The following is a 13692-nucleotide window of genomic DNA, read 5'->3' as shown; positions in this document are numbered from 1 at the left end:
GAGGGAAGGGGCTGTACAGACCCAGTCCAGAGAGATAAGCTCCTTGGAATGCTAGAGGCAGGGACTCACAGTCCAGCTCTGACCTTGAGATGGGGGGAAGGGGCCCTCACAGAAGAGCAGGCTATCTTTAGGGAGAGCTCGGGGAGGCAGCTGCATGCTCCGGACCGGTCCCAAACAGTCTTTGTGGTAACAAGGAACGGAGGACACAGACAAGGCAATTGAAAATGATGAAGGCTATTGTAATATGCTGTGAGGTAAAAGATTGACCATGTGGGCTGGGTGTGATTGGCTTGGGGAATTCCTTCAGAGCCATCTGAACTTGGGATGTGGGGGCAGAGGAAGGCAGCCCCTTTCCTAATCTGTCTCAGTCAAGCAACTGAGCATTGGACCCTGCACACAAACACACACTCTCCTCCCTGTGGCTTTCCTTAAGTAATGTATCCAACACACACAGAGACACCTCAAAAAAAACTCATAAACAGATACAGCGGAGACACAACTGGAAACATCCGAAATACACAGACACATGTATATCTGAAACACAGAAACAAAATTCACTGGACTTCCTTTCCTGCAAGGTCACTGTCACCCCCTGGGTGAGGACCTGCACACACACCCGTGCAGGTGGCCGCTCTGTCCCAGAGTGACAGGACCTTACACCCCCACCTCCTCAGGCTTCCCCAGGATCAGCTCTGCAAGGGAGGACAGGCCTCCCGATCGCAAGCAGAGGCAACATGTTCGGGCTGTGGAGAACCTTCCAGAATGTGCTCTTCTACCTGACCCTGCTGCTGGGCCTGGCCGGGCTGCTGGGCAACGGGCTGCTGCTCTGGCACCTGGGTCTCCATGTGAACAAGGGCCCCTTCAACGTCTACGTGCTCCACCTGGCCGCAGCCGACTTCCTCTTCCTGGGCTGCCACCTGGCCTTCACCGCCATACAGGCCGCCCTGGGCTCCGACCCCCTCTACCTCACGGTCACCTTCGTCTTCTTCGCCACTGGACTCTGGCTGCTGGCCGTGCTGGGTGCCGAGCGCTGCCTCTCCCACATCTTCCCCGGCTGCTGGGGGCGCTGCCGCCCCCGGCACACCTCGACCCTGCTCTGTGTTCTGGTCTGGGCGCTGACACTGCCCGCGGTGCTGCTGCCTGCCCGCGCCTGTGGCCTGCTGCGAGAGAGCAGGAGCCTGCTGGCCTGCCTGCACTACCAGGTGCCCAGCCTCACCTGGCTAATGACCCTGGTGGGCGTGGCCTGCGGCTCAGGCCTGGTCCTCTTCATGTGGGTCAGCTGCTGCTCCCAGCGTCCCAGTCCCCGCTTCTACCTCCTGGTCCTTGTCTACACCCTGCTGCTGCTCCTGTGTGGGCTGCCCTTTGTCTTCTACTGGAGCCTGATGTCCCTCATCCACCTGCTGCTGCCCATCTTCCCACCCATCGCTCTCCTGCTGGCTTGTGTCCACTGCGGCGCCAAGCCCCTGGTCTGCTACCTACTGGGCCGGCAGCGTGGGACCCGGGAGCCTCTCCGAGCTGTCTTCCAGAGGGCACTGGACGAGGGGAGTGGGCAGGGGCCTGCTGGGTTGTCCCTACCCATGGGGCCTGTGTAGAGGTGGGGCCTGGGAAGTGTCCTCCCCTCAGACCCCAAGGAGACCAGCTGGTATCCATCCCTTACAACCTTACAACCCTCACCCCAAGACCCTCTGGGGCCCCAGGAGCTGAAACCAAGACACCCAGAGACCCCACTAGCCCTCATCCCCCCACAGGGGCACAGGTAATGGAGAACCTCTACCCGTCCCCCACAACTTCACCCCAAGACCCTCTGGGACCCAGGACCTGTCCCCTGAAACCCAGGGAGCCCTGAGTCCCCCAAGGGATGCAGACAATGGGAGACCCTGCGCCCAGATCAAGACTTCAGAGGAGTCCTGGAGGGGCCTCAGGACATAGACCCCTGCCCTAGTGCCTGGTTTGTCCCCTCTCCCTGTGCGACCCTGTTCACCCACAACCCTGCTGCCCCCAACTGAAGGTGTGAGGGGACAGCTGCCCCAAGCCCCCAAGGCTGAGCTGAACCTCACTAGAGGGAGGTAAGGGATCCTCAAGACCGATAGCCAGGTGGGGACACCTGCTCTTACCTCTCCCGTCCCTACAGCCCCCCTCTCCCCTCATGACCCCCCACTCACTCCCAGATCCCACCCAGCTTTGTCCACTGCCACAGCAGCAGTACCGGCAGCGGCCACCAGGTAGTGGCGCTCCCTCACCAACCAGCTCCAACCCTGGTGGCTCTGAGAGCTCTGCTCTGAGCTGCAAAGTCAGCAGTTCAAACCTACCACCGGCGCCCCAGGAGAAGGAGGAGACTTTCTGCTCCGGGGAAGGTTGACAGCCTCGCGCGGGGTCCGCAGGGGCAGCTCTGCTGTGGCCCATGTTTGAGCCCATTGTTGCAGTCACTGGGTCACCCATCTGACCGGGTCTTCCTTATCTCTGCCCCTGGACTTCACCAAGCATGACGTCCTTCTCTGGTCACTGGTCTCTGCTGATGACGTGTGAAGGTTCATGAGAGAAACCCCCCGCCATTGTCTAAACAGACGGGCAGCAGTGCTGTCCTGGAACGAGATTAAAGCCGCGCTAGCCACCCGGGCAGCCTGTCAGAACAGAGCATTCATTCTACAGCGACTCAGAAATGATGGGTTGTTGAGGGACAGCATAGTAGCGAGAGACCCTCCCCCCACTGGAAATGTGAGAGGCGGCTCCTGGGGACTCGGGAGACCCCCAGAGTATGGCGGGGAGAAGCTGCCTTCTGCCCCCAATCCTGGTCTTCCTGGGTGGTGCCAACAGATCAGGGTGGCTTTGCACTGGGGACAAACAAGGGTGTGGCCACCTCCAGGAACTGCCTGGGAATGGGTTGAGGGTGGGGTAATTTTAGAGTAGATCCCTGGGGATCAACCAACTCCCGCCACCTCTGACACCACCACCCCCCCCCGCCCATTTCCACCCCCTCTGGGATGAGCCCCCTCCCCCCACCTCCCAGTGCTGGGAAAGACATCCAGGGCCCCACCTGGCACAGGGCCCAGCAAGCACACAGGGAGCCTGCCATGCTGGGGACATGACAAGGAGCCTCGCCTGCAAGGAGTTACAGGGTCCTCCCCCTAGAAGCTCCTGCTGGGTGTCTGCCGTCAGCCTGAGGCAGAGACAGCCGCCGAGTGTCCTGTACCACTGAGAGCCACATGGAGGCCAAGGGCCATGGCCATGGCAAGCCAGGCCAGGGTGGGGCTTTACAGGCTGCTGTCCCAGGCCCTACTGACACTATACTGGTGGGTCACATCAGTGAGCCCAGGTTGGAATCAGGGGAGGCTCTCTCTCTCAGGTCACTGGTGTGACCAGGAAGTCAGGTCCAGCAGGAGCTGCCCGCAGTCCTGGCCATCCAGGCCAAACCATCCCTTTCCCCATTGTGGACAGAATGACAGCATCCCCACTGCCCATCCAAGTCCCCCTATGGCACCATTCCAGCTCTGTCTGCATGTCTGTCCATGCTGGCAAGACACCTGAGCTGACCCCTAGCCCAGCCGCACCCTTCCTACCCAGCACCTCCCTCTGCTGGTCTTCTGCCCTGACCCCAGCCCTGTGGTTCCTGTGGACTCACTGGCCACCTGCTTCCTGCCTGTGTCTCATGAGAAGCTGATTCCTGGGAACAGCCTAGGTGTGGAGGGCCCTTGTGTCCAAGATCCCGGCCTGGCTGGGGGGAGGGGCAAGTGCTGGTCGAATGGATGGACAAAGGACAGATGAGTGGATGATTGGATCGTTGAGTGTGTGAGTGAAGGAGTGGCATCATGTAAGCACACAGGGATGGGTGAGAGTATGATTAAATCATTGAGTAAGTGAATGAATGAAATGATGCAACCATTGCTCTGAGCCCGGATTGCTGCGACAAGGGAGGCAAAATGCCTGTCCCCAGCCCACTCTGACTTGAGGGCCTCCCAGCGCTGTGACCGCTACCCACCCCCTCCATCCAGTGTGCCCATCCTGAGAGTGATACTGCCACCCATGATTGACTCCCGGGACCTGCAGTATCAGCAGAGACCTATACTCAAGGCAACAGCTGACCTCGGGCAGAGGGACACGTTCAAGTGCAGGGGGGAGGGTGTGCCTGCCACACTTCCCTGGCCTCCAATTGGCCTCCAGCCCCACCACACGCTAGCCCCTTGGGCTGTCTGCCCTGTGAGCCAGAGCCCAGTCTCTCGGGTAGTGAAGCACCCTGCTTCTTCCCCCACCCTGCAGGCACCGCTGGACCCAGGCTCAGAGCAGCCTGGACACCACTGACCCTAGTGTCCAAGATCCGGGCCTGGCAGTGGGGAGGGACACATGGCTATCACCTGCCCCTGACTGCGTCCACTCAGGCCAACCCCGGCTCTCCCCTCCCAGGCTACCCTGGCTGGGCTGCTGTTCCCAGGAACAGACCCGCCACTGCATCCCTGTGTGGTGGAGGGGCACCTGGACCCCAGAGACACACACTAGGTGCAGAGTCATCAGCCAGGGGCCAGGGTATACACTGAACCACCACCTCCCAGCCCACTTGGTTTGGACAAGCCACGTGTGGCACCATCTTCCTGAGACTTTTGTGTGGGCCACACCGCTCTGTCTCCTCATCCACTTTCTGCCCAGGTGGTGCCGGAGTGTGAGGCCTGGCTGTGGAGAGAAAGGGACATCCACGTGTGCAAAAGAGCTTCCCAGCAAGGAGGCTCCCCAGCCCTGTCCAACTCAAGCTCCTCAGTCCAATGGGAGCCGGGATCCTCTTCAGACTCTGGAAGCTCACGGCAGAAAGGGGAAGTGGGAAGAGAGTGATCACAGGCTGGTAGGTGCAGTCAGGTGGGGATCCAGGGCCTGTGGGAATACGGCAGGGCGATGATGACACCCCCCAGGACCGGGGGGCTCACATGGGCTCTGTGACCCCCTCCCCCAGAGGCAGCACAGAGTCCCAGCAAAGTCCCAGAGAGGAAGCAGGTGAAGGGGCAGAGAGAGAGAGGCCCTTCCCAGGGTCTCCCACTCATATAACAGGTCACACCCCTAGGGAGGAGTCACCACCTGATTGACAGCTTGGGCTCCACCCCTCCCTCCACCCAAGCACAGTTGACATAAAATCGAAGGGCCACACATCCAACACAGCAGCCCTGTGAAAGGGAGCAGGACCCCAGTCCCTTCCAGCTTTCCCGTCCTCCTGCCCACCTGCTGTGGGAGGGTGGGGGGCCCCCGGGAGGGTAGGGGGGCCCCCTCAGCTGACCAATCAAGCCACTTTGCCAGAGTATTGGCACAGCTGTGCAACAAAACAGGGAACCTCTGCTTTTCTCAAACCGTGGGAGTGTTAGAGGGGGTGGTGGTGCTTCTGCACATGGGCAGCCTCCTCCCTCCTCCCTTCCCAAGCTCACTATACCCCAACATGCAGAGAAAATACAGCAGCAGCTTCCTACGGAGCAAAATGTCAGGTGCCCAGCTGCTGCACTCCCAAGAAAATGTTCCACCACCAAGACTGCACCCTTGCCCTCAGTCGGCGCTGGCTCGCGGCCCCCAGAGCGGGTGTCTGAGCGTGTGCAGTGCCACAGAGCGCAAAGCCTCATCTGTCTCCCGACGGGGGGATTTGAACCACCACCCTGTCATCAGCAGCCTGACACCGAGTCACAGCGCCCCACCATTAAAAGAAACCAAGGAGTCAGACATGAAGGGGGTGCTCATGTGAAGGTGGGGCATAGTGGGGGCAGAGCAAGGCAGGGCGGGAGATGTGGGGGGTCAGTTTGGAGAATGACTCCAGTGCATTGCTGTGGTAGTTACATGATCTGTTGTCCATTTGAGACTATTGAGAATGAAGGGGTGGAGTCTAGCCTGTCAATCAGGTCACAGCTTGATGACCTCATTTGGAGGTGCTAAGGAGATAAATAGCTCGCTGGAGGTGGGACACACATGCTCACTCCCAGTAAGACATTACTGATGATGAGCCTGATGGAGTTATGCTGACTAACCAGGGCCCTGGGAACTGGAAGAACCACACGGAGACCCGTGCCAGCACTGAGATGCTTCCACCACCACTGGATCCGCAAGACTTCCACCCACTGGCCTGTGATCTTCCCACATCCAGCGTCATTGCATGACTGTGAATCTAAAGAGGAATTTATAAACTAGAATCGACATATGGCATAATACCAGACTGATGGATTTGATCTGGGCGGGGATGTTTTCTCAATGTTCAATTGCTCTTTTATAAAAACTCTCTCTTGAACACATATGAACGTCTCTGGGTTTGTTTCTCTCGCCAGCCCAGACTAAGACAATTGCACATGGGGAAATCGATGACATGGGAAATTGATGGTGTCAGCCCCGGTGTGTCCGGTCTCTACAGCAACAAGGAAGAGAAATAAAGGCCCCGCATGGAGCGATCACACCGTTGTCCGTAGGGCCCATTGAGTCCATTCCGACTCACAGTGACCCTATAGGACAGGGTGAAACCGCCCCTGGGCATTTCTGAGGCTGTAGCTCTTCACGGGGGTAGAGAGCCTTTGTCTTTCTCCCAAGGAGTGGCTGGTGGTTTCAAACTGCTGACCTTGAGGTTGGCAGCCTGACATGTAACCACTACAGCACCAGGGCCCCTCAGAGGCACCACCACTTGCTCAAAATAGAGGATGAGCAAGATTCTGAGACTGGGAGGGGTGGGGCCCCTGGATGTCAGTTGCAGCCCCCTTACTTCAGGGGGTGGGCGTGTGATGGACAGGGGTCTGTGCTAAGGCTAGTGTGCAGCTGCAGGGGTGAAGGGCGGGGATCTTCCTTGAGCCTCAGTTGTTACCTCAGGCCCCTCAGCAGGGACTGCGTGGGCGGCCACCTGCTAGAGGTTAAGCTGGAGTCCCAGGAAGGGGGGATGGTGATGGGGTGCTCCTCGCCCCCCTGCAGCATGCCGCCTCCACAGGCCATGCCTGCCAGAGCCCTGGCTGACAGCCTGGGCTCTGACCCCACCCAGCTGGGTCCTGGGGCTTCTCTCGGTGAGGTCACTGCTTGGCTGGCTGCAGCCACTGCCAGAACGCTGCAGAGGAGAATGCAGGCTTCCCAGTCTCTGCTTGCACCGGAGCCGGAACGACGTGGGGACAGGGTCCTCCTGCATGCTGCCCACACTGACCAACGCACTCCAGTGGATGCCAGGTGAGCCCACAGAGCCAGAGGCACTTACCACTAGGAGCATCTTCAGCACCATGGCCAGCACACACACCTCTGGGTTGGTAGGAAGTGGGGGTGAGGGTCTGCTCCCTGTCAGATGAGGGGAGGAGGGGGTGGAGCAGCCCAGGACACACACACACACACACACACACATACACACACACACACACCTGTCTCCGACTGGGCTAGGCAGCTGGCTGGCAGCCACCAGGGCTGATTCCAGAAAGGACACGCCCTGTCCTCCATCTCTGGATGGTTCTGTCCTTTCCCTGCTGCTGGGCCCCGAGGTCCCTGTGGAGAGGGAAGGCCTGGGCACAGCTGTCCAGTAGACCCTGGGGACACAGCCCAGCAGGACACAGCAGGACACAGGTGGCTGGAGAAGCACAGGCCCTGAGTCCTGGTGACCCGGCCAGCATCCAAGCAGCTGCCATCACCGCCCCATCCCCTCCACCCCCCGCCACCACCCCCTGATCGCCCATCCTCAGAGGACTACTGGTTTCACCTTGTTCTCTGAGGCTTCCTCAGTCTCCGGGCCTCTCTCCCCTCCACTCCCCTCCCCTCCCCTTGCCCCTTCCTCCTGGGGATGACCCAGGATGATAGTGTCTTTCTCCTCCCCCAGGACCCCACGACTCTGGCATGAGTGCCCACCTCGTCATCCCTGTGTTGTGCATGTATGCAAGTGTGTGTGTGTGTGTGTGTGTGCTTGTGCGCATATAGGAGCCTGTGTAGGTGTATGTTCCCATGCAGGCATGTGCATGTGCGGGCATGGTCCATGTGCATCTGAAGACAGAGACCTGTGTTTTCAGGAGCTGGCAAGTCCTCGGGCCAGGTGTCCAACTGGCAACCCCAGGAGGAGGTCCTCCTGAACGCCACTCAACCCCAGGGCCTGGGCATGCGGAGCTGCCAGCCTTGCACCACGGAAGAGAGGGGAGGCTGGTACCAGGTGGTGGGCTGGGTGTGGGAGTGGAGCCTGAACCTCCAGAACCCCGGTGTCATGTGGTCACAGGTGCACGGAGAGTGAGGCGGAACCAGCCACCTGATCCTCTCCCGGAGCGTCTCTTGGACCAGCAGGCAGATGGATCCCTGGAGACTGACTGAGCTGCCCAGCTCCCCCTCGGACTCAGCCTTCAGCCTGACGGTCCTGGGCCTCAGCGAGGCCCTCGGCCTGGGCGGGATATTGGGCAACGGGGCCGTCCTCGGGCCGCTTCGCCCCGGTCTGCGCCGGAACCCCCATGCCATCTACCTGCTGAGCTCGGCCTGTGCCGACCTCATCTTCCTCGGCTCCCACATGGTGGTCATCGTCCCCGACCTGCTGCAGGGTGCCCCAGTCCTCCCTGAGACCCTGCAGGCCGGCCTGGCATCCCTGCGCTGGTCTTGCTTCCTGGTGGGCCTGGGTCTCCTGGCTGCCCTCAGCGTGGACCACTGCCTGGCTGCCCTCCTCCCAGCCTGGCCTCCAAGACACGTGGCTACTGGCGTGTGCATGCTGGCCGGGGTCCTAGGCCTGTTGTTGCCTCCAGCACTTGGCTGGGCCTGCACACAGTTGTCCAGGAGACCCCGAGGATCCCTGTGCCAGGCACTGTGGCTGACCATGGCCATGCTGTTTGGTGTCCTGTGCACGTGCCTGGCCACCAGTGGCTGCAGCTTGATGGTGCTGCTCAGGAGGGGGCGGAGCAGGAGGCAGCTTCAGCGCTGCCAGACCCCCAGCCTGGTCCTGCTGCCCAACCTCCTCTTCTTCCTCTGCAGCCTGCCCTTCGGCAGCGTCTGGTTGGCCCGGAACCTAGGCTGGCCTGTCCCTGGACACTGCTACCTGCTCAGCCTCCTCGGAGTCACTGCAGACAAGGCCGCCAAGCCTCTGATCTACTTCTGCCTCCTCAGCCAGACTCTGGGCCCCCAGACCTTGTCCCAAGAGACCCTCCCCTACCAGACCCTGCCTTCCAAGACCCAGCCCCATGAGACCCTCCCCCAAGAGACCCTCCCCTACCATACCCTGTCTTCCAAGACCCAAGCCCAAGAGACCCTTCCCTACCAGACCCTGCCTTCCAAGACCCAACCCCATGAGACCCTCCCTCAAGAGACCCTTCCCTACCAGACCCTGCCTTCCAAGACCCAACCCCATGAGACCCTCCCCCAAGAGACCCTCCCCTACCAGACCCTGTCTTCCAAGACCCAAGCCCAAGAGACCCTTCCCTACCAGACGCTGCCTTCCAAGACCCAACCCCAAAAGACCCTCTCCTACCAGACCCTGTCTTCCAAGACCCAAGCCCAAAAGACCCTTCCCTACCAGACCATACCTTCCAAGACCCAACCCCAAGAGACCCTCCCCTACCAGACCCTGCCTTCCAAGACCCAACCCCATGAAACCCTCCCCCAAGAGACCCTCCCCTACCAGACCCTGTCTTTCAAGACTCAAGCCCAAGAGACCCTTCCCTACCAGACCCTGCCTTCTAAGACCCTCCCCCATAAGTCCCTTCCCCATGAGACCCTCCCTCAAGAGACCCTCCCCTACCAGACCCTGCCTTCTAAGATCCTCCCCCTTAAGTCCCTTCCCCATGAGACCCTGCCTCAAGAGACCCTCCCCTATGAGACCCTGCCTTCTAAGATCCTCCCCCATAAGTCCCTTCCCCATGAGACCCTGCCTCAAGAGACCCTCCCCCATCAGACCCTGCCTTCTGAGACCCTTCCCCATAGGACCCTTCCCCATGAGACTCTGCCTCAAGAGACCCTCCCCTACCAGACCCTGCCTTCCAAGAACCTCCCCCAAGATATCCTCCCCAAAGAGACCCTCCCCCATGAGATTCTGCCCCAAGAGACCCTCCCCTACCAGCCCCTCCCCCACAAGAGACTCCCTTACTTGACCCTCCCCCACCAGGCCCTCCCTCTGGAGACCCTGCCCTGTAAAACCCTCCCTTATTTCACCCTCTTCCACCAGCCCCTCCCCCATGAGATCCTCCCCCACCAGACCTTCCCTTACTTGCTCCTCCCCCACCAGGCCCTCTCCCATGAGGCCCTGCCCTGTGAGACCCTCCCTGACCAGAAGCTGCCCTGCAAGCCCCTCCTGTGGCAGTGAGACCCTTCCATCAACCTGAGTTTGGGAAAGTGTAGAGATGGAGTCTCACCTGACAATCAGATCACAGCCTGGAGATGTCACCTGGGGGGGGCGTGGCCTCCTGCCCCCTCTCTGTGATTTCTTCCTGCCTGCTGGGTCTCTGCTGCCTCCAGGGGCCCCACGTGGGAACCCCCCACCCTGAAGCTGCCGGCACCCCTCCTGTTTCCACTGACCACCCCTGGCCTGTGGGCCTGTGACCTTCCTGCTCCACAGGCTGCAGCTGCGTGGCTCTGAAGAGGCTCGTGGACTAGCATCGGACTTAGGGACTTGAGTTGCACTGGGCTGGGACGCCGTCCTGACGTGTCATTACATCTTGATATCAAGCTCTGAGTGTCCCTGGATTTGTTTCTCTAGTCAGCCCACTGGGGGAGGGAGGGAGGGAGGGAGGACTGGGAGGGCCCTAACACACCACCCTTGAGTCTCCTCCACGAGACTCTCCCCCACCACATTGTTCCCTCAGTGGCCTTCCCCCACAACACCTGCCCCCCCTGAAGCCCTTCCCCCAGACCCTCCCCAGGCAGACCCTGCCCTACAAGACCCTCCCTTACTGTATCCTCCCCACACAAGACCCTCCCCTTGAGACCCTTCTCCATCAGAACCTCCCCTAAGACCCCCCTTTACACTCCCTCCAACCCTCCCCCACCAGTCCCTCCCTCACAAGACCCTCCCTTGCCCAACCCTCCCCAACAATGCCTCTCCCTGGAGTTCACCACCACCACCACCACCACCACCACCACCACCACCACAGCCTCCTCATTGGCAGGCAGAACCTTCCAAAGAACCAAGACAGCCCCGCTCCATCTCCCCGGGTCCCCTCTGCAGCAGCAACAATGACCCTAGTAGTGGGCCTCTAGCCCCACCCCAAGCAGTGAGTTGCCTGCTTGGAGCTCGGTGGGCCCTATTTGGGGGGAGGGGGCTGTTGAGCAGCACAGCAGAGCCCCCGAGAGGAGTCTCTGGTCCCTGGCTGTGTCACTCAGAGGGGTAAGCCCGGCCCCCTGGTCACCCTGGACACAGGACTGGCCACCATGCGGGCTCCAAGGCCAGGTGGCCTCCCTCCCGCTCACTGCTCGCCTTTCTGCTCAAGACCTAAGACAAGGCCGTGGCATGCTGAGCGCCTCTGTGCAGGATCCCAGGCTCTCAGCCCCTCCGCTCCAGGAGCACAGGGTGACTGGTGGGCTTGAATGCAGGCTTCACAGCTAACAGCCAGCACTCACCACAGCGACACCAGGCGGGCGCAGTGCTGTGGGATATCAGAAGGCTATTCCTCAGCTTGTCCCCCCCAAATATACATTAGACCCTGAACTGCCTGCCACGAATGGCTGTCGAGGCATCCTGAAGGCATCCGCCATGCAGAACAAGCAGACCCTAGTGTCTGTGCCGCCACAGGTGGGTCACTCCCTGCTCTTAGGGACAGTGGACTGCTTTCCCGGTGGAGAGCTCAGAACGGGTCAAACCAACCCGGTGACATCCAAGGTTAGGCTGCCATCGTGAATCCAGGATCCTCCCATCTTGTCACATGTGCGCCCTAATCCCTCCTCTTCCTATAGCGTGTACACCCCTAGATCGCCCCCTCCCATTGCTGTATTGCCCGTGGTACTACCCCTGCCTGCGATGGACGTCATTGCATGCCCCCAAAGACATACAAGCTTTGGTTAGAAATAAATCACTCTCCTTGGGGCTCCCTTCCTTCCCTCCCCCTCCTGCCCTCCTTCCCCGCTCCCTCTCTCTCCTGCTCTCTGCCCGCCCCCGCACCTTCCACGTGGATGACCAAGAAGGGCTGGGGTGAGCAGCTACCATGAAATGTGTCTGCCTCCCGCCTATCTCTCTTATCCTCTATGACTTTACTATATATAATCTTTATATATCATAACCGTACAGTTGCGCCTATGGACCCATGATTGTGTGAGGGGCTGGTCTCCCCTGACTCAGTGCCATCCACAAAACCCTGAGCAATGTGGCACCAGCCCCCCTGTAACCAGCTGCCGTGTCGGCGACGGGAAAGTAGCTGACCACACTGGGGCACACTGAGCAAGGGCCCAGGATGCCGGGTCCTCTGGGACCGGACTTCCCTGGAGACTACCAGCCTAGGCAGGTGGGCTCACCCCACAGTTCTGGAGCCTCCATTTGGTTTGGTGTGGGATCAGCGGAATCATTGCCAGACACCCCTCTAAAGGCCCCATGCTTCATCATGTGGAAGGTCCCTGCCTGACGCCTGGCACAGGGCCTCAGAGAGTGGCCCCGGTCCTGGACACCCCCCAGGCTCCTGAGTGAGGGGAGCGGGAGCTGCCTCAGACCCAGCAAAGGGAGGGGCTGAGGACGTGGGGGCTGGGGTGACAGCACATGCTGGCAGGGAGCCCAGACAGCTCCGGGAGGCAGGTAGGGTGCAGGCTGGGAATCAGATTGGGGGTGAACCTTGCCTTCCACAGGCTGAAACACAATGGGGTGGTGAGGATGGTCAAGCGCTGCCATGGTCTCCGTGGGTACGGGGAGGCTTGTCCGTCATTCTGGGGTCGCTATGAGTCGGAACAACCCCACAACACCCACAATAATAAGACTCCCCTTTGGGCACTGATCTCCCAAATGGAGCAAGTGGACTGTACCATCTGGGTCGGCAGGGAGAGTGAGGTCTGGACCTCAAGGGCAGTGTCCACTCACAGACCACCAGGCTCAGGCCCCTCAGCCCCACCCCCGTGTTGCTGTGAACAGAAGAGCCAGAAAGGAACCGGGTTCCCACTCACTGAGGCCTCCTGTGGGTGCACAGAGCTGCTCTGTAGGGTCTGGGGACTGGTCAGAAGCAGATCTCCATGCTGGGCCCCACGCTGCCTCTAGGAAGCTCAAGCCACTCACCTGCGGTCCATCAGCGGAGCACGTGACTATCTCTGACACCAGGCTCTCACGACTTCTGAATGCTTCCGAACAGATGCCTCAGAAACACACACCGTGATATACAGAAAACATAGAAATGAACACAACTGAAACCCAGACATGCCTGAAACCCATCAATGCATACCTGTGAAATATAGAAACTAGATACATCTGAATCATCAGCTGAAAACCATACACGGATACATCTGAAACACAATTGGATCATTTGGAACACACAGACAGGTCTGAAACTCACCAATGGAAACATCTGAAACACACAGACACATCTACATCTGAAACACAGCCTCACCTGGCTGCTGGCCCTGGTGGGTGTGGCCTGTGGCTCAGGCCTGGTCCTCTTCATGTGGGTCAGCTGCTGCTCCCAGCGCCCCAGTCCCCGCTTCTACCTGGTCCTGGCCTACACCCTGCTGCTGCTCCTGTGTGGGCTGCCCTTTATCCTCTACTGGAGCCTGATGTCTCTCGTCCACCTGCTGCTGCCCATCTTCCCACCCATCGCCTCCTGCTGGCCTGTGTCCACTGCGGCGCCAAGT

The 13692-nt window shown here is 60.0% G+C and overlaps 1 protein-coding gene across 1 annotated transcript; it reads left to right on the top strand.

Annotated features, from left to right (window-relative positions):
* The first annotated feature begins 734 nt into the window (after window positions 1-734).
* Window positions 735-1592, top strand: MRGPRG (MAS related GPR family member G). Its single transcript, XM_075547965.1, has one exon. The coding sequence runs from the start codon at window positions 735-737 to the stop codon at window positions 1590-1592; it is 858 nt and encodes a 285-aa protein (XP_075404080.1).
* The last annotated feature ends 12100 nt before the right edge of the window (window positions 1593-13692 follow it).

This window comes from Tenrec ecaudatus, chromosome 4, assembly GCF_050624435.1.
Source record: "Tenrec ecaudatus isolate mTenEca1 chromosome 4, mTenEca1.hap1, whole genome shotgun sequence".
In the NCBI taxonomy this organism is placed as follows: domain Eukaryota; kingdom Metazoa; phylum Chordata; class Mammalia; order Afrosoricida; family Tenrecidae; genus Tenrec; species Tenrec ecaudatus.
The sequence above is the reverse complement of the archived record's forward strand: the minus strand, read 5'-3'. Positions and strand labels throughout refer to the sequence as shown.